At 60.1% G+C, this 18382-nt stretch overlaps 1 protein-coding gene across 7 annotated transcripts in view; it reads right to left on the bottom strand.

Annotated features, from left to right (window-relative positions):
* The window catches only part of CAMTA1 (calmodulin binding transcription activator 1), a 637675-nt gene that overhangs the window by 412083 nt on the left and 207210 nt on the right, over nt 1–18382 (bottom strand). For all 7 annotated transcript variants that reach the window (XM_054691786.1, XM_054691789.1, XM_054691790.1 and 4 more), the window contains one exon: nt 10997–11064. In XM_054691786.1, the coding sequence (XP_054547761.1) occupies nt 10997–11064 (68 nt within the window). The remainder of the gene's footprint in view (nt 1–10996; nt 11065–18382) is intronic.

Here is an 18382-nt window from a genome sequence, read left to right as displayed (position 1 = left end):
GGCTTCCCTCCTCTCCCCCCCCCCCCCCCCCGCCTCCCTGCGCCTTCCTCTCCCCGCCCCACCGCCTTAGCAGCCCCCTTCCCACTCTTGAGGGTGACAACCAGGACTGGGATCCCAGGTTTCAGGAGGCTTGGCGAGGCCTTCCCTGCAGGTCTGTGAGTGGGAGCCCTAAGTTTTATAAATTCTCATAAAAGACACCAGATCACCAGAAAATACAAATAAAATCTGAGATCTCAGCCTGGAGGGACAGCACTCGTCGACAGGCAATCCCAGAACACACCTGTAGGGTCAGTAAAAAGCATCAGGCTTCTCTGCCCTCCCGCCATCAGGATGGATGACGGATCCTGCCGTCCTGAACGCACACCTGATGGCGGCACCTGGAGCGGGGCGTGGGCCTAGGTAGATGGGATTCACCTGGGCTGAGATGGGGCTTATAAGGGCGGCGTCACGGGGACACCAGGAGAAGCAGAACCACGAGAAGCAGAAGCAGAACCACGAGAGCAGAGAAGCAGAGAGAACCAGAGAAGGCCGGGGAGCCCAGACAGAGTGAAGATTCACCGAGGGCTAGGAGGCCTGCCAGCCTCCTGGCCCCCCGGCACCCCTGCCTGCCGTGTACCTGGTTGTAGGGTAAGGTGAAAAATCAGGCTTTTCTGCCCTCCCGCCATCAGGATAGATGAGGGAACCCTGTGGTCCTGAATGCATGCCCGATGGCGGCACCTGGAGTGGGTGCACCTGGGCTAAGACTGTGCTTTTAAGGGCGGCGTCGCGGGGACGCCAGTAGAAGCCGAAAGAGAAGAAGCCCGAAGCAGAAGCAGAGAACGCCAGAGAGCCCAGAGAGAGTGAAGATTTGCTGGGGGCTGGGAGGACTGCCAGCCTCCCGGCCCCCCAGCCCGCCATGTACCTGGTAATCCCCATAAAAGCCTGCAAAACCACTGCGGACTCTGACTCCTCCTTTACCCGGTCTGCATGGGATCAGAGAACCTGCACTGTGGCCTGTTCCTGACCTTTACACTGGTAAATCCTAATAAAAGCCTGAAAAGCCACCGAGGGCTCCAGGACTCTCTCCTCCTTCGCCCCGTCTGCTCGGGTCACAGAGAACCTGCCCCGTGTCCTCCTGCCCCTACAACACCTCCCAAAGCTCCAAGCAGCAGCCCCATGCCGCTGGGCAGCCGGCCCCTGCGCCCCTGCACCCCGCGGCCCCCGCACCCCCGCCCGAGCTGGGAACACCGCAGGCCAGAGCCTCAACGGACGGAGGAGTTTTCCTAGACTAATGGCGATGTTACTTCTGTGAATTCAGACACTGATCCAGATGATCAAGCCCGAACTTTCTGGCAGGGGGTGAGCTCGCAAAGCAATGACCTTAACTTAGTAAATTAATTCCAAAGCACAATTGTTTTCAATCTTCATTTAAAATCAGCCTTTGTTAATCTAGATTTAATGACATAGGAAATGGAAATTCCCTTAATAAAATAAGTTATGAATATTTATCATCCCATTTTACCTGAAAATTGAATAATTCATCAATTAACTTTACTATTAATTATTTAATGCAAAATTAATAAACTGCAAAACTCTTACTCTCCTTGCAAACCCTCTGGCACCGGGTGAGGAAATTAAGCACCAGAGAAAATGGAGTAGCAAAGGGTGATCCCAGACACACAGCGGCGGGTGTCGGGGTGAAGGGTGGAGTTTCCCACAGGACGCAGAACCCAGCCACTGCCTCCGAACGTGGAGGGCGAGGCTCTTTTTCTCACCTGGAGCTCTGTGCCTCAGCCAGGAGAGAGCTCTCGGCCGCGTGGCTGTCGCCAGGGAGGGTCTCCTGCGCCCCGAGTCTTCCACCACCAGCGTGGCCGCCGCCAGCCCTCTCCCAGCACGTGACGCCGTCCCGCCGCGAGCCCTCGGCCCTGGGGGCAGCCTCTGCCTGGAAGCCCCCCAGGACCCCGTGGAAGAGGAAGGGCTGAGCGTGCAGGTGGGAGCAAGAGGACAGGGAGGTGGGGCGGCACCCGTCAGTGCTGACAGTGACATTCAAGGGAGACCCCGACTCTGAGCACCCAGCTCGCGCGGCAGCCAGGGCCCCCGGGGCCCTCCCGACTCTGCAGGTCCTGCCGGGCCTCCGCGGGGCACAGTAGCTCCTGGGACATCTTCCCACAGAGCCTCTGTCTCCCCTCACTGGCATGGGCACATCAGAGCAGGGGACAGCGCCCCCTGCGCCGGCCACAAGGACACGGGCGTCCCGTGTCCACCCTGTCACCCGGCCTCCCCACTGCAGCCAGAATCCTGTGCTTCCTGCTGCCCAGCTCACCCCGCCCAACACACTCACCCTCCCTCGCACACGCTCCCTCGCACACTCACATGTGCATGTTCACATATACACACATGCACACTCACATGCTCACGTGCACACCCGCTCACACATACACATGCTCATATGCGCATGCTCACACAGGGCTCTGACCACGCTTGCACACTCACACACCTATACCTGCTCACACTCATGTGTGCTCACATGTTCACATGCTGATGTGCACACACCTGCACACTCACAGGCACATCCACATAGACTCACTCACACAACCCCACACTCACGTGCACACCTGCTCACACCCTCACACAAACCTGCACACCCAGGTGTGCATGCACACACACCCTAGCACACATCCACTCACGGGGTCTGTGGGTCTCCCGAGGCGCAGCCCTCAGGGAGGCAGCCTGACCGCCAGCCGCTTCCCCGGCACCATCCCAAGTCCTGCCCCCCACGTGCCCAGGGCCCAGCAGGGAGCCCGGAGCTCCCAGAGTGGAATAAACAGACGGACAGATGGACAGACGGACGGGCCAGCAGCCGGGCAAGGTGACCCGGGTGTCGAGTGGCTCAGGAGGGGAAGGGCCACGGCCGCCCTCTGGAGACGAGGACGCGCCCCGCAACGAGCTCGGCCAGCCCCAGAGCGGGCAGCAGCGCCTCGCAATGCAGGGGCCCGGGGCAGTGGGGGCCGCAGGGCAGAGACTGGGGAGAGCACCCCATCTCCCCCCATGGCACTGAGCCCGGCTCCCTCCCTGCTCTCACGGCCTGTCTGCAGCCATCCCTACACCTGGCGGTGGTCGAGGCCAGCTGCCCTGGCACACACAATCCGACTCCCCACAATACCTGCGGGTTCCCCCGAAAATCTGGTCTCAGATTCCTCCAGACCATAGTTGGGGGTAGACGGGACTCACATAGCAGACAGCCCAGGCACCTCCTCCGGTGGGTCCCCCCCACCCAGCACACCCGGGGCCCTTCTCCACTGTGGGCGGTTGTCCCTGCCCTGCACTCGGGTCTCCTGCGCCCCCAGAGTCACTCACACTCCGGAACTCAACCGGCAGCAGGTGTGAGGTCCGAGCAGCCAGCACAGACCCGCTTGCTGCTTGAAGAGAAAGTTCCTCCTTCCACAGATCCCACCACATGAAATTACTGCGTGGAGGGAAGGCAGTTTTTCCTGGAAATGTTTTTCTAGCAAAAGAGAATAATGATTAAAGCGGGAGTGGGGGTGTGAGGGACACCCTCGTGTGTCTGCACACGGTGTGTGCCTGTGTGCCTGGGGTGACTGTGTCCACTGTGGCCTTCTGCGTGTGCACACGTGTACACTGTGGACACTTGTGTCCAGTCATGTTACACCATGCCTATGTCTGCATGGGCCAGGCACACACATGTGTGATCACCCTCCGACCGTGTGTGATCACTGTGCATAGCTTGTGTGTGTATGTGTGCGTGTGTGTGTGTGTAGACGGGCGTGTGTGTGCCTGTCTGTACAATGTCTACAGGGGTGTGTGTGTGTAGACACGCAAACCAAAAGCTCGCGTGGGAGTGGAGTATGAAGCGGAGCTGGGAAACCAGGAAAGATTTTCCCTCCCTGTGTTTTGTTTTATTTTGGATGTTTTAAGTCTCATAATAAAGGGCTGTGGCAACTCTCAGAATAGCAGAGACAGCAATAGCTCCAGCCAGGCTGAGCAGTGGGCGAACCTCAGCTGAACATGAGCTGACGCCGGATCACTCATCCCACAGAAAGCCAGGCCGCAAACGCCGTCTCTTGGGCACGGCAGCCCCTGCAACGTGCTGGGCACCGGGCAGCTCCCTCCCCGCACCAACCACCTCGTACCTGCTCAGACCCAACCCAAAGGAAGCGCCACAGGTGCTGCTCGGGCCCTCAGCAGGACTGCCTGACAGCAACCTTTCAAGCCCAGGGGAGACGCGAAGGGCGCGGAATAACCTCGTTGGCAGCTGCAAGGACCCAAGAGTCCAGCTCACGGACACGCACAGGGAAAGGAGATGCCCCTCGAGAGTGAGCACATGCCAGGGGCCACTTTGCTCTTAGAAACAGCCATCGCTGCCAGGCTGTCCTGGCGGGGAGGCCGGCAGGCCCGACCCTGTGAGCAGTTTGCTATCGAGCGCCGCACCCACCCTGCATCACAGGGGCCTGCGAGCAGCCCCTGCCCTGAGCCCGGTGCAGGTGCAAAGGCATGTTCGCACCATGAGGAAATGAAAGGCTCAGGCACAGGGTCAGGGGGCATGACCGGTAGCCCCCAGGGCCCCAGACTCTGCCTGGCAGAGACACCACCGCCCTGTGTCAACACCAGGAGCGGCTAGAGCCCCGGGGGTGGGGGGCTTGGAGGAGGCAGGAGGGGCACATGCTGCCGGCACGGTCTGGCTGGGGCTGAGGCCTTTGGGGCTGCACCCTGCACACCCGCCCCACACACACATCCTTGCACACACATCCTTGCACACACGTCCTTACACAAAGAGGGTGCCTGTCTCAGCAACAGGGTTTCCTGAGACCTGAACAGTTCTTACAAACCTCAAAACTGCATTCGAGGTCTTTTTCCTCAGAAAATGAAAGAAGAGGCAAGACTGAGCGGGAACTTGGGAGAAGTGGAGAGAGGGTGGAAGACAGAGGGGCCCGGGAGCCAGCGGGGTCAGCTGAGTGGAGGGACAGAAACAAGTAAAAACAGGACAGGGCCAAGGCTGTCCGAGGCGTCGGCACATTCTGGGGACGGGAGGCCCAGCGGGGCGGACAAAGCAGAGTAGAAGAAACGATCCACGCCAGAGGGGGCGCCTCTCCCGGCAGAGCCCCGGAAAGACCCAAGAACTGGACGCCTGGGGAGCCCGGTGAGGCCGAGGTCAGGAAAGGGGTGGGGGAGGCAGGGAGAGGCCGCGGAGGTGACAAGGGACAGTCAGACCCTCCCAGGGCCCCATGACCTCCCGGTGCAGCCAGGCCAGCTCAGGCCCCACTGGAGCCACGTTTATTCTCTGGAGAAAGGGACCCCGAAAGTCTCCCAGCTGGAGGCAGCAGGAGAAGAGGCAGAGGGCACCGGTGCGAACCAGGAAAGCGAATGGATGGAGATCCCAAGCCCCACCCAGGCTCGCCCAGGCCCTGGCAGCCAAGTCCCAAATGCCAGGCGGATCCCCCATCCCACCCCGCCCCGGAGAACCTGATGGGGGTCTCCAGAGAGCGAGAACTCCCCAGCCGAGCACAGCTGCCGCCACAGCGAGCCCTCCGAGGGCGGGAAAGGGGTGGAGGCCCTGAGAACTGAACCCCCACTCAGCAGACGGGAGCTGAAAGACGTCATCTTAAAACTGGCGAGTCGGGCGAGGGAGGACGGACGCCACAGGAGGCGGGCAGCAGAACCCCACAACTGCAGCGGCCGCTCTTGGGGCGCGGGGCCGAGCTGAAGGGCGGAGGATGCTGTCTTCCTCCCAGCCCTCCAGGGCCGTGGGACTTGTTAAACTGTGCGTGTGTTTTCTGACCACAAAAAATATCATAATAAAAGCAAGTGGAGGCAGAAGCCGCAGCTGCAGCGGCCAGGCCAGGGAGGTGAGACAGGAGCCGCTTCCTCCAGGAAGGAGGCGGGCCTGGCCGCCCAGGCCCCGAGGGGATGAGTGGGGGGCCCTGAGCACAAGCCCTGAGCGAGACCAGCCCCCCACCCTGCACACCAGGGCCTCCAGCGACAGGCTGTGCGCCCGGAAACCTGCACGTAGCCGGGGCTTGCCCAGGGGCCCCGACGCACAACTTGGGTGGCCGGCCCAGGGGGGTTCAGGGTGCTGTCTCCCACTGGACCCCCCCACACACTGTGATTCCAGATGCTGCTCTGGAATCTGGGGCAGACCCACTTCCGTGGGAGGCTAGGGATTTCCCCGCCGCCGGCAGCCACAGGCTCCTCCTCCATCCGGGGCGCAGCTCACTCCCCGCCTGTGTCAAAGGACAGCCCCCCCAACAGACACACCGGGAGGGGGGTGCGGGTGCTAGATGCCCCTCAGTCCCGAGCAGTCGACTCCACACTGCCAACTCCCCTCTTTTTGCCCTTTGGTTAATGACGACGCCCTTTGGCCAAGGATCTGCTCAGCACAAAGGCAGGTGCTGGGTGGAATCTGCAGGACACACGGTGGCGTATATTTGCACGCTGGGCCCAGCTCAGCGCCGCGTGGGGGGTGCCGCGGGGAACCACGGCTGCCCTAGTTACATTTTCTTCTGCTGTTCCCAGTCAGTGTGTCCCTGAAATGATGTGGTTCTGTCCTCCCAGACGTGGTCCCCCATACGGAGATGTGCGTGCACACAGACACACGTACAGGCAAGCGTGTGCACACAGACACACCACATGCACACACACACAGATCAGTGCACACGCACAAACACACAGAAACAGTCACACGGAACGCATGTGTGAACCTGCATGCACTGCACTGATGCACATACATGCACAAGTGCCTGCACACGCTTGGACATAGGAGCACTGGGACACAACATCCGTGTGCACGCGCACATGTATACGTGAAAATGCACCGACACGTGCACACAGAGACACACACATCCATCCAGGACAGAGGCGTGGGCGCAGCACCAGGGCTGTGTGCCAGGCCCTGGCTCCTCCAAGAACTGGGAAGTCAAGGGGGAGAAGGTAACAGGTCGGGACAACAACACCTGTAATGACACGAGGGGCCGAGACACAGAGTCAGACATTGGGGGTTGCCCAGAGTGACCAGCCAGGCCCCAGGGCTCCTGGCGTTCTTGGGGGAAACCCATGACGTGGTGTCCACCGGCCGCCACTGGGGGACGCCGGATGCAGGGCCCCGAGAGTGCTGAGGGAGGGGCTCCCCACTGGGGACTGCTTTAAACTCAAGTCTCACTTCCGTCTTCCTCCCGCACCCCACCCTTTCCTTGGCTGTTTTACTGCTTATTGACCAAGAAGCATTTAGCGTTCATTATAGGAAAATTCTATTACTAGACCTTTAGTGCTTCAGTGTTAAGGTGCTATCTATATAAATCTAATTAATTAATTAGATAATTAATAGCATTTTCCCTGCCTCCTAACGGGTATACACAGGAGTCCTGGGAAGGAAGTGCTTGCAATTCCATCTTGAATTTTGTGTGTACCTGGCTTCCAGGGAAGGTTGTGCTTTTCCCCGGGGAGCAGAAATAAATTACTGGGATTGCTGCATTTTGCAGCCTGCTTGCCGCCATGCTCTGCTCTCCGCCCGGGGGTGAGGGAGTGAGCGGTTATCCAGGCCACTGCCTAGACCGGGGCTCTGGCCCCAATCAGGAGGGCAGTGAGGATGTGCCCTCCCGCCACACTCCCCAACAGAGGGCCTGGGCCTCCGGGTGGCTCTGCACCATGGAGGTGGGGGCAAAGGGAGAGGAGCCACATCGAATACCCACCCCACTAGCACCTGGGACACAGGGCATAAAAACTAAGATGATGGGCTTTGCTGGAAGGAAATGTGGGTTCAGATTCCAGATGGTGAACCCACCTGCACCCTCCCACATCCAGCAGATGGGCTTCGAAGGGCCGAGTGGCCGCAAGAGCGCTGGAGGGAGCCCTAAGCAGTGCCGCGGGGAGAGACCCAAGTAGGAAACAGGGTACAGCCAGGCCCCCTCATCCCCCATGCTCAGGCTCACACTGCCCCCCCCACCCATCTCAGACACCGCCCGAGCGTCCGCCACAGGAACTGCGCCGAGGAGACCCCAAGACAGGCCCCGAAGCTCCCTCCGGCAGTGGCATTGCCCTCCACGGGAGAGGTCGTGATGAATCAATACATGAAGCAAATAAATGAGCAAACAACGCCCAGCGTGTCAGAGGCAGCAGCTCCAGAGAGTCGTGAGAGGACGGAGCCTGGCTGGGGCGGGCACGGTTCCAGACTGAGCCTTTGGGGCAGACCTCCCCGAGAGAGAACGGCCCAAATCGAGGCCAGAAGGAGGGGCTGGGAGAACGTTCTAGACGGAGGGTGGAAGCTCTGACTCCCACAGTCCCCTGCGGGTGGGCAGGTGGGTGCAATTCCCTGGGGTCCCCCCCTTGGATCCACCGAGTGCTGTGCACACAGCAAGCGCCAAATACGGACGTTCTGAAGGGCGATATTTCAAGCCGCCGTGTCCAGAAGGTCCCAGATGCTGACAACTCAGCGGCGCTGGGTCCTCGGCACCAGCCCTGCCTGGCTCTCCGCGCCCCCGGCCCCGCCCGGCCCCGAGCAGCACACCTCATTATTAAACAGGTATCGGGGCTCTAGGGACCATCCCGTAATTAGGGCAGCAGCCGGGCCGGGGCTCTATTTATAGCCCCAGCCACCGAGGCCACGGGGCACAGGGCAGTCCCCTGCGGCGCCTATACCAACATCTATATGTGAGCTGATTACAACAATTAATTTAATAGGGATTCCTCCACACAAACAATGTATCATTTTATTAGGAAACTCTATAAATGTCAGTGGTGCAATTCATTTTTATTAATTTTCTCAAATGAAATTAGCAGTGGCGGCAGCGGCGGCAAACAGAAGTCGCGTCGCCTTCCCCTTCAGCCGAGTATTGGTGTCATTAATTCCTTAATACCAGGGGGCCGCTCTGTGTGAGCTCAGCAGTTAACGGCACCAATTAATTTCAATCCCCGGGCCGGGAGGGGGGATCCAGACTCGACTCAACCACTAATCTAGGAAGGTCCTTGAACACCCACTGCAACTTTTCCTCCTCCTGGGACGTGCAGCTCTCGAGGGCAGACATGCAGCGGCTATTACCACACTAACAGCAGACGCTCTGTCTTCGCCCTCGGCCTCAGGAAAGGGGCTTGGCCTTCCCGAGCCTGGGGAGCTCCGCCAGACACTCCCAAAGCCACAGCCACCAGCAGGCCCAGAAACGGCCCCTCGCAGGAGGGTAAGGGCGTCTGTCACCGCCTGCAGACCACGGCCACATGCCTCACCTCAGACAGGAGAGCCCACGCGGCCCGTGGTGCACGTAGAGAAAGGAAGTGGGGCTCGGAAGGACCCTCAGGGCACCAGCGTGGCCGCCAAGCCCCAGAGCCGGGGCTGGCTCCCCGTCCGCACCCACAGCCCGCACCTGCCCACTCGCGCCTCACGCCGGCCGGGACGTTTCTTGGCTGTGCTATGCTCGAGTGATGCGGGCAGGGTGCCAGGGACATCCGCTTCTCAATGAAACCCCAAATTCCGGAGCTGACGCACGAGGAAACCCACCCAGGAGTGACGGCTGTGCCGCGTGTGTGCAGGTCTGAAGCCAGGGGTCAGGCCGGGGCTGCGGGGCTTCCGTCCCCCCAGATGCAGAGAGCACCTGCCTTCTGCTTGTTCTCGAGGATCAGGGGGTGCCGGTGAGGCCGAAGTCCCTCGACAGGAATCAGAGAAACCGGGGCCAGTTCCCCAGGTAGGACCCCAGCAGCACCCCTCCCCTGGGGCCGAAGGGGCCACATCACACCCCGCACCCAGAAGCTCACGGGAAGAGATGCCAGAAGGAAAGCGGGAGAATGTCCAGGGCTTCCCACAGCTGTGCGGGCTCAGAGGGGGCTCTGTTGCTGCCTCCCCCCACCCACCCCGAAGCCCATCCAGGCCCTGTCCTGCGCGTGGCTTTGGCTGAGGCTCCGCAGGGCTGTGGACCCCTTGGGCTTTGCCCCCATGTCCTCCAGACCAGCCAGGCACCCCAGATGGGTGGGGTGTCCACAGCTGGGCCCTCGAACAAAAGGCCCCATGGAGCAGCCCCGCAGCCCCAGCCCACCGGTGAGCAGGGCTAACAGCCCCTGCTGGAGTCACGAGCGCACGGCCTGGTCACAGCGACGCAGGTGGAGATGAGTCACCGGCTTTCTCAGCAGAGGAAGTCGCGCGCGCAGAGGCAGGGAGTGGGTGTGCTCCAGGCTCAGCAAGGAAAGCACAGAATGAGCCAACCTCTGCCCCCCTGGGGTGCCGCTCTCAGGGGCCAATCCCCCAAAATAGACATGTTCACCCAAAGGATGCTAAACACGAACGCCGTGCCGAGGGAAGGCACCCGTGAAAGCAAGTTCTAGAATCTGCGCTAAGACTGGCTTCCTCCATGGCTCAGAAGGGGTGACAGGCACAGGAGGGGTGTGCCCCCACACCCTCCTCCCTGGGCCCAGTTCACAAGCCTGGGGGGGTGTGGTGCTTCTGTCCCAAGTACAACAGCCAGAGAGAGAAGGGGGCGCCTTTTACACAGGCCGTCAGGGCGCATGGCCTCTTCCCACCATGGGGCGGGATCTGGACCTCCCCAGGTCTCCCATTCCCGGCAGCGGGGGTTGGCGCGGGCCACAGGCCAGTCCAGGGCGCCCAGCACAGGCGGCAGCGGGCACCCCACGGGCAGGCGGCGAGCCCCGCAGCACTTCCACCTGGCCCTTCTCACCCTGAGGACCAGCCGAGTGCGGCCAGGGAAGCGCTTGGGACCAAAGTAGACACTCAGGGCAGTTTCCCGGGTGGCAGGTGGGTCCCTCCAAAGTCCGCATCCCCACACCCCTGCCCACCTGCTGCCACCTCCAGGCTGGAGGATCCCGTCAACGCTGGGGGAGCCCCAACTGCCCGCGGCCACTGTAGGGGGGGCTGGCACCCTGTTCCCCCAAGATGCAACCAAACGGGGACAGGGGCAGGCGCACCCCACGTTCTCCACCGGCCAGGAATCGCCCCCGGTCAGGGCATCCACGGAATCAACCCGCTCGCTGTGCACACTGGAAGAACTGCAAGAGCAGGACATACCTGGTCTTAGGGGATGTGGTCAGCCATTCTTCGTGTTTCTCAAACGTTATTAAATAAGCGGCGATTTCCTGAAACAGAAGAATAAAGAAATAATAACAACCATTAGCTCACGTTGGGTCCCCAGATTTCAAAAGTTTCTGCTGTCACGGCTGCCACCCTCCCCGCCCGCTGCAGACACCCCTGCGGGGAGACCCTGGCCTCGGGCCCTTTGGAGCTTCACAAGCCCTCCCGGCCTGCCCGGCCATGGGGGTCACACACTGGGCTGCCACAGGTGAGCGGGGGCAGGGCAGGGGCTCTTCCCTGCGGGAGGAGCACATCAGACTCCACTGCGGGCTGCACACGCCAGCGGCGGCCTCCACCCGCACCAGGTCGCCAGGGGAAGCTCACTGGGGCTGTGTCCGCCCAGGCTGGGCTCATCTCCCATCGCGGCCACTAGAGGCGCGGGAGCCCTCAGCCCGGGCCCCACAGGAGCCAAGGCACTGCCAGGTGGTGAGGAGGGGAGGGGGGAGGGGAGGGGAGGGGGCAGGGGGAGGGAGAGAGGAGCCACGGGAACGTCATCTATCGAGTGGCGCTTCAGAAGGAAGAGCCATGTCAGCAGAGTTTAAGGCAAAGATGGAGAAAATGTGGGCACCTGAAGGTAAATTAAATATTTATAAACACAACAACATCGCTGCAGATAGAATTACTGATTTATTAATAATTTCCATAAAAAGCCAGTGGGTGACATCGACATAAGTCATCGCTCCGCTCGGAGGCATGATATGGCCCATTACCTCCAGCTCCGAGCGGATCTGCTAACATGGAATTGGCAGGATTGTAAGTTAAATGAAGGTTGGACCGGCACGCGGCTCCCTGGATCTCGGCGACGCTGCGAGGCGCGCCCCCTTGACTGCCAGAGCCGCGGGGAGGAGCCTCCGGACTCAGGGGGCCACCGCCCTCCTCCGAGTGACCCTCGTCTGAGCCCGGGCCTCACGGAATAGACACCATGCCCAGATGCCAAACTTGGCCTTGAGGACGAAGAGGAGGTTGTCACCAAACCGGGCAGCAGAGCGCGCAAGTAGGGAGCAGCGCTGGGGCCACAGCTGTGAGGCCCGCGGTCATGGGACTCACCAAGACCACAGCGCAGAGGAGGGCAGGGGCCAGGGCCGGGACCCCCGAGCCAGACACCTCGGCCTGGGAGCCTGGACTCTGCAGCAAGAGCCCGGCAAGCAGACCCTGGACAACCACAGCGGCTACCGGGACTCCAGCACCGACAGAGAACGCTAAATGAAGCCAGCCCCGCGCCTGCTCCCTCTGCCACGTTCCCTCCTCGGTAGTGCTCCCTCGGCCTCCCCTCAGGCCTGGCTGCAGCCCCTGACCTGGACCCTGCACGGGCAGGCAGAGCCCTCCTCGCACACTAGCCCACGGACCTGAATTTCAGGAGATCGAGTATCCAGGGGAACCTGCACCCCTGAGACCTCAGCCCATGTCCTCACCCAAGACAGAGCTGAAAGCTAAGTGTGGTCCAGAGGGTGCGACCACAGTGCAATCCAAAGAAGGCCTTCTGGAACATTCCTCAGCCAACATTCACCCCGACCTGGCAAAGGGCCCCTACTGCTATGGTCCTTCAAAGAGAAAAAGTGCCTGAACCATGATTGCAATCAGTACCTACTGCGCAAATATTTATCGAGCACCTACTACGTGCTGGCAATGAACTAGAGCACTGAAGCCTGAGTGAGGGGTAGAGAGAAATCACCGTAGCGGGGACAGAGACATGTCCGTGCAACAGGGACGGAGACAAGTCAGAGCAATAGGGAGAGGGACAGGCCAATGCAACAGGGACAGAGACGTGTCAATGCAATAGGGACAGAGACAGGGCAGCGTGCTAAGCACAGGACGAGTCAGCGCAACGGTCTGGCTATCACAGGGCCACCATCCGGTTGGCTGCAGCCAGACTTCGGGTCACCTCAGGTCCACCGTGCTGCTGTGCCAGCAGGCAGAGGCCCCGGAAATCAGTGACCTACCTTTGCGCATCCAACCCTCCCCCCAGCCACAAGGCAACACGGCCACTGCCACACGCAGCCCCTGAATGAGCCTGACCACTGAGCAAGGGGACTGAGCGCTGAGACCCGCTCTTGCCCAGCCCCAGCTGTTGGGCCCCGGGCTGACTCCACTGTAGGGGACGTCACCAGGCTGCTGCCGGGTCCCCGAGGCACGGGCACACCTGACTACCTGCCTCGTCCCCGCCCACACCGGTACCGGCCAGTCTTCCCGGCTCATCTCCCTGGTCCAGGTCAGGCCCACCAGGTCTTCAGAAGAGCAGGCAATGCGCCTCCCCAAGGCGGTGGGCCTGGCGTGTCCACGCTGTGGGCCACACGGAATATTAAATACTCAGCATGGAGCAAAGTAAGGACTGTCAAACTTCAGAGTAAGAAGAGTCAGGTGGGCTAGGAGGGAGAGCGATCTCGGGGGAAGAGGGGTTCACCCTCATGGCACCCCATCATAAGGCTGACATGAGGAGTGGCGGGTGTCTCTGCCCCGGGACCCTGGGGTGGGGAGGGAGTAAGTATCCCACTAATCTTCACAACCAGCTGGAAAGTAGGAGCTGTGCCCACTTTACAGGTGGGGAAACTGAGGCCCAAGTTCACACAGCTCCTCTCTATAAAGCCAGAACCTAAACCCAGGCACACCGGTCCCGAGCCCAGAGGCTCCGCTGCTGCTCTGAACGTCTTATCTAAGGGCCATGAAGGTGCGTCGCCCACACAGGCAGGCCGTGTCCCCAGGGCAGGCAGAGTGTGCCCCCAGCACAGGCCAACAGCCTACTCCCTTCCAACCCAGAGTCCCTGCCCTGCCCACCTGCCCCAGGGGACCGGAGGACGCAGGCGCATCTCTTCTTCCAGAAGGATCAAGTTCATTTCCACCCAAAGCCCTGGTATGAGCCACGGGGTCGGCTACCTGGGCGAAAGGGGAGACTCCCTATGTCCGTGGCACTCCTGGCACAAAAGGTCTCCCAGCGCGGACAGAACCCGCAGGGGGAGGGCTGGTCTGGCCGCAGAGGGAAGCGGTTCTGAGCGAAAGGACCTCAGCCCCTCCTCCCCGAAGCTGCGCCAACCTGGGCCCGGGAAGGCGAAGGGAATGCAGACCCGGTCCATGCCCTTTCCCCAGGCAGGAGACGGAGGCCCAGAGGAGGAGAGGGCCGGGGTCAGCGTCTAGGGCTGGCGAAGCCCAGACCTGGGACACCTAACTCAGGGCATCCAGTGCCTCTCCGCCCCTCAGGCTGAGGTTCCCCAACACCTCCGAGAGGCAGAACAGGAGCTCAGCAGGAACAGGCCCACAGGTGTTCCCAGCGGCCGGAGCCCCCCAAGCGCCAATCCACAGAGGGAGAGACAGACAAACGGGGTCCACCCACCCAAGAGGCGGTTACTCAGCCTTCAAAGGAATGAAGTGCGGGTACTGGAAATCTGCCAAGTGAAAGCGCTGGACGCAGGGGCACATGCCGCGTGGTTCCACTGATAAGAAATTTTCAGAACAGGGCCTCCCCGGTGGCGCAGCGGTTGAGCGCTGGGCTGTGAAGCTGCCCGCAGCCTCTGCAGCGCCGGTTCGATCCCCGGCTGCTCCCCGGCCACCGGCGAGGGTCCCACATGGCGCGCAGACCTCTCCTGCCGCCCGCTACCCCCCTCAGCAGTGTCCTTCGGGCCTCTGCCTGCTCTGCTCCCCGCTCTGGCTCTGGTGAATCCTCTCGCCCTCCCACGCTTCTGACTGTGCCCAGTGCTTGTATAATAAATAAACAAATCTTTAAAAAAAAAAATTCCAGAACAGGCCCTAGAGACACAGGTAGACCAGGGGCAGCCAGGGACTGGACGAAGAGGGGAAGGGGTGTGGGGTTTGGGAATGAGGTACGTGATGGTAACGTCACATGTCTGCCGTAACAGGCAGAGCCGCCAGCCGAGGCGTGAAGAAACCCTCCCCCCAGCCCGGAGCGCCACAGGCTCGGCCACCTGGCTGCCCTGGCGCCTGTCCTCGCTGCCTCCCGACGCGGCCTCAACGCAGAGAAGAATGTCCGACCTGTCAAGATGAAGGAATTCGCCGCAGGCTCCAAAGCAAAGACTGTCCAGCTTGCAGATTTTAAATGTTTCGTTTGTCCTTTGGATGTCCAGATAGAAAAACGGCCGCCAACGTGGGATGTGTGTGGCCAGGGCTCGGGAGCAAGCGAGGGCTCCACAGGCCCCTTGCATCGCTGGTGTGGGGTCCAGTGCCTGGGGACAGGGAGGGGGGTGGACCCTCCCGAGGCACTGACCAGACATCCTCAAGAATGGGGAGTGGCTGGCAGCTCCTCGCCCTGATGCACACCCATGGCTTGCCGTCCCTCGCCAGGGGGTGGGGGATGCCCCTCTCAGGGTAAGCCAGCCGTGGGCAGTGAGGCTCAGGGTGGGGTCCCCCTCAGAGGCTGCCCCAGGACTGGCCAGTGGGAATGCACCATTGCACCCACCTGGCCACCTCAGTCCTCGTGCACGGACTCTGCCCAAGTAAACTGCCCATTCCTGGTGGTAGCCACTCCTCCAGGGTGCCTGCGTGCTGTCTCACTCTGCAGTTAGTCCAGCTTCTGGAACCTTCTCAGCAACGGCTGCAGGCACCGTCTGGATTCCTAGCGCGTGCGGTGCTTTCTCTGGCGGGTGTTCACATGCACAGTGGTTCTCCCTTCCGAGTCCGCAGCATCCAGGGAGAGGCAGTCCCCACGTCACACGGGGCCCCAAATGGTTCTCGGAGGAGGAGAGGACCGTGGGCACAGCAGAGTCCAAACCAAAAAAAACAATTTTTTTCAGTTTTCTCCCCTAAAGGATGCTAATGGCCGTGTCTGAGCAAACTCTGGCTTCGAATTGAAGGGCGGGCGAGAGACAAAGGTGCAGGCTCCATGCACCGAGCTGGGGGCTCCGGGGAGGGTCTGCTCAGGACTCCTCAGGGAGGCAGTGCCCCCAGTGCCCGGCACCAGAGTCCCGCCATCCTGACCATTAGCCACAAAGGCAGGCCACGGTGCGATTTTTTTGTTTCTAGAAGCTACCTATTTTTAAAGAAACGACAAAGAGTTGGTTTTAGATCTGAAGTATCTGTAGGGGGTAGGGGGGAGGAGGCGTGGTGAGAAGCAGGGGAGAGCACCGTGGACTGCGGAAGGGGACTGTGGGTGCCCGGGCGGAGGGAGAGCCACGTGACCCCAGCTGAGGGGGCCCCCTCCCTGTCGAAGTATTAACAAGGATGCAAAACAGCGGGCCTCCATTCCATGAAGAAAAAGCGAAAACGAAACACGAGAAATTAATTTTAAGAATGTATTTACTTAATAGATTTAAGATTCAATATATAAAAATTGCAGTATTATAATATTTAATGTACTTGAGAATACACGTGTTCATACACCTCCAATTGCGTCACCCAATATATTCAAAATATTACGACGCCCCTCAGTTTTCAGAAGCTGTCGCGAGCCGTCTTGTCTTTTTCGCACCAAGTTTGCCGATTTCGACGAGTTTTCTGGGAACAGCTCAGCTCCGTGGCTCACCGGGCTTCAAGATCACACGAGCCCACACCCCTGGCAGTCCTGGGGGGGACGGGAGACGACACACGGGGCACGGCCCTTGCTCGGGGCGCTGTCCACCGGCCAGCTGGGGGGGCACTGTGTCCCGGCGCGTGTCAAGCGGGAGACCCTCTGCAGCTGAATTCACCTCCCTCTCTCAACCACACTTGCTGACGCTTCCATCCGCTCCCCAAAAGGAGCCAGCAGGAGCAGACCCCTGAGAAACTGACATCCCCTCAACAGTGTTCCCCGGAGCAGCCCCCAGAGAAAGGAGGGGGTCCCTCCCTGGCCTTCAGCTGGCCGCTCCGGCCACGCCCTCCTGTCCGTCCTCCGGACGTGGGACCGTGTCCGGAAGAGAGGAGCCGCCTGGGGCCTCCAGTGCTCGGCGGGACGAGCGACACAAACCAAAGCCACCACGAGGCGCTTCTTGGTGTATTTGGGGTTTTACCCTCCCGAGTCCGAGGAACAGACGTCTCTGTGCTCTGCATAATCTCAGCTACTTTGCAAACCAAAAAATGGATCTTTCAACGAAGGGACAATTCTTTAAAGTTTGTTTTTTATGAGATTTCTGCACAAGGAGTTTCTCTACAAGGGACCAAAGCTGAGGGGGAAAAAAACCCAGGGCGCTCCTAGCAGCTGGCCCCAGCATCTGCTAGAGCCACAGAATGCAATTATATTACTCCCAAACGAGAAGTAAAAATATCTTGTTTCCAATACTCTTGATTTTAAGACTCATACTTAATGTCCTCGGGGTGCCTGGATGGGGCCAGATCTCCGTTATGTGCTTTATTGGGGATGTGTGAGTGTCATATTAATGACTTCGAACCAGCATGTTTACAGTGCAAGCAAATTTTCCCAGAACCCCCCACTCACTGCACTTGACAAAAACTAATTGGCCCTCATTTCAATAAATAAATAACCGCTCCATATCCCTCATGGCATCTCACCCCTGCTCTCGAGGGCCACGGCACCGCACACTTGAAGCTGGTGGTCTCCTCCTCTGTGGCAAACACCCCATCCCTGGGTCCAACAGGGCAATGCCCTCTGCAAGTATCCCTGGTCTGTCCATCCCTGTCCGTCCTCAGCGCCCAGCTGGCCAAGCCAGCCCCCTCTGCGAGAGGTTCTAGGTCAAAATCAACCCCCCAAGCCACGCTTTCAAAATAACCAGCTCTTGGGCCTCCTTGGTGGCACAAGGGGTTAAGATGCAACCTATGAAGCAATCCGCAACCTCTGCAGCATGAGTTCGATCCCCGGCCAACCAGGGAGCAACCCACATGGCACAGCAGACCTCTCCTGTCTCTCCTGCTGCTCCCCTCAGCAGTGTGTTTCGTCAGTCTGCCTGTTCTGCTCCCCACTCTGTCTCTGATGAATCCTCTCATCTCCCCCTCCCCCGTATCTCCGGCCTGTACCCCAGCTCTTGTGCGCATAAATAAATAAATCTTAAAAAAAAAAATGACCAGCTCTTGTGATAAACCTCTCACATGCAGAATATTGGTTTGTGCCTGTGTTTTATTTGTAGACGGTGCAGCTGACAATTTATGCGGTGGTTAAGATCGCAGGGATCCAAGGGTGCCTGGAGGACTTCCCGCAAGATGGTAAATAGCAACTTAGGATAAACTCCTAACAGCCCCGAAGCTGAAACAAAGCCTGGCCCACTGCCCGAGGGTTTCTCAGATGGGACAGCATCTCGTGACCTGCAAGTGCCGTCAGGGAAGCAGCCAAAGACTGCAGGGAGAACACTCATCCAGGCTATCGCTCACGTCATCAGCCTCCCATGATTCCATCGCTTGATGGGTGACTGAGCACCAGCTACGTGCCGGGCACCTGGTAAGTCCCCAGTG

The sequence above is a fragment of the Talpa occidentalis genome, unplaced genomic scaffold (assembly GCF_014898055.3).
Source record: "Talpa occidentalis isolate TD23 unplaced genomic scaffold, MPIMG_talOcc4v2.1 talOcc4.9, whole genome shotgun sequence".
Taxonomy (NCBI): Eukaryota; Metazoa; Chordata; class Mammalia; order Eulipotyphla; family Talpidae; genus Talpa; species Talpa occidentalis.
This window is presented reverse-complemented; position numbering and strand designations above follow the sequence as displayed.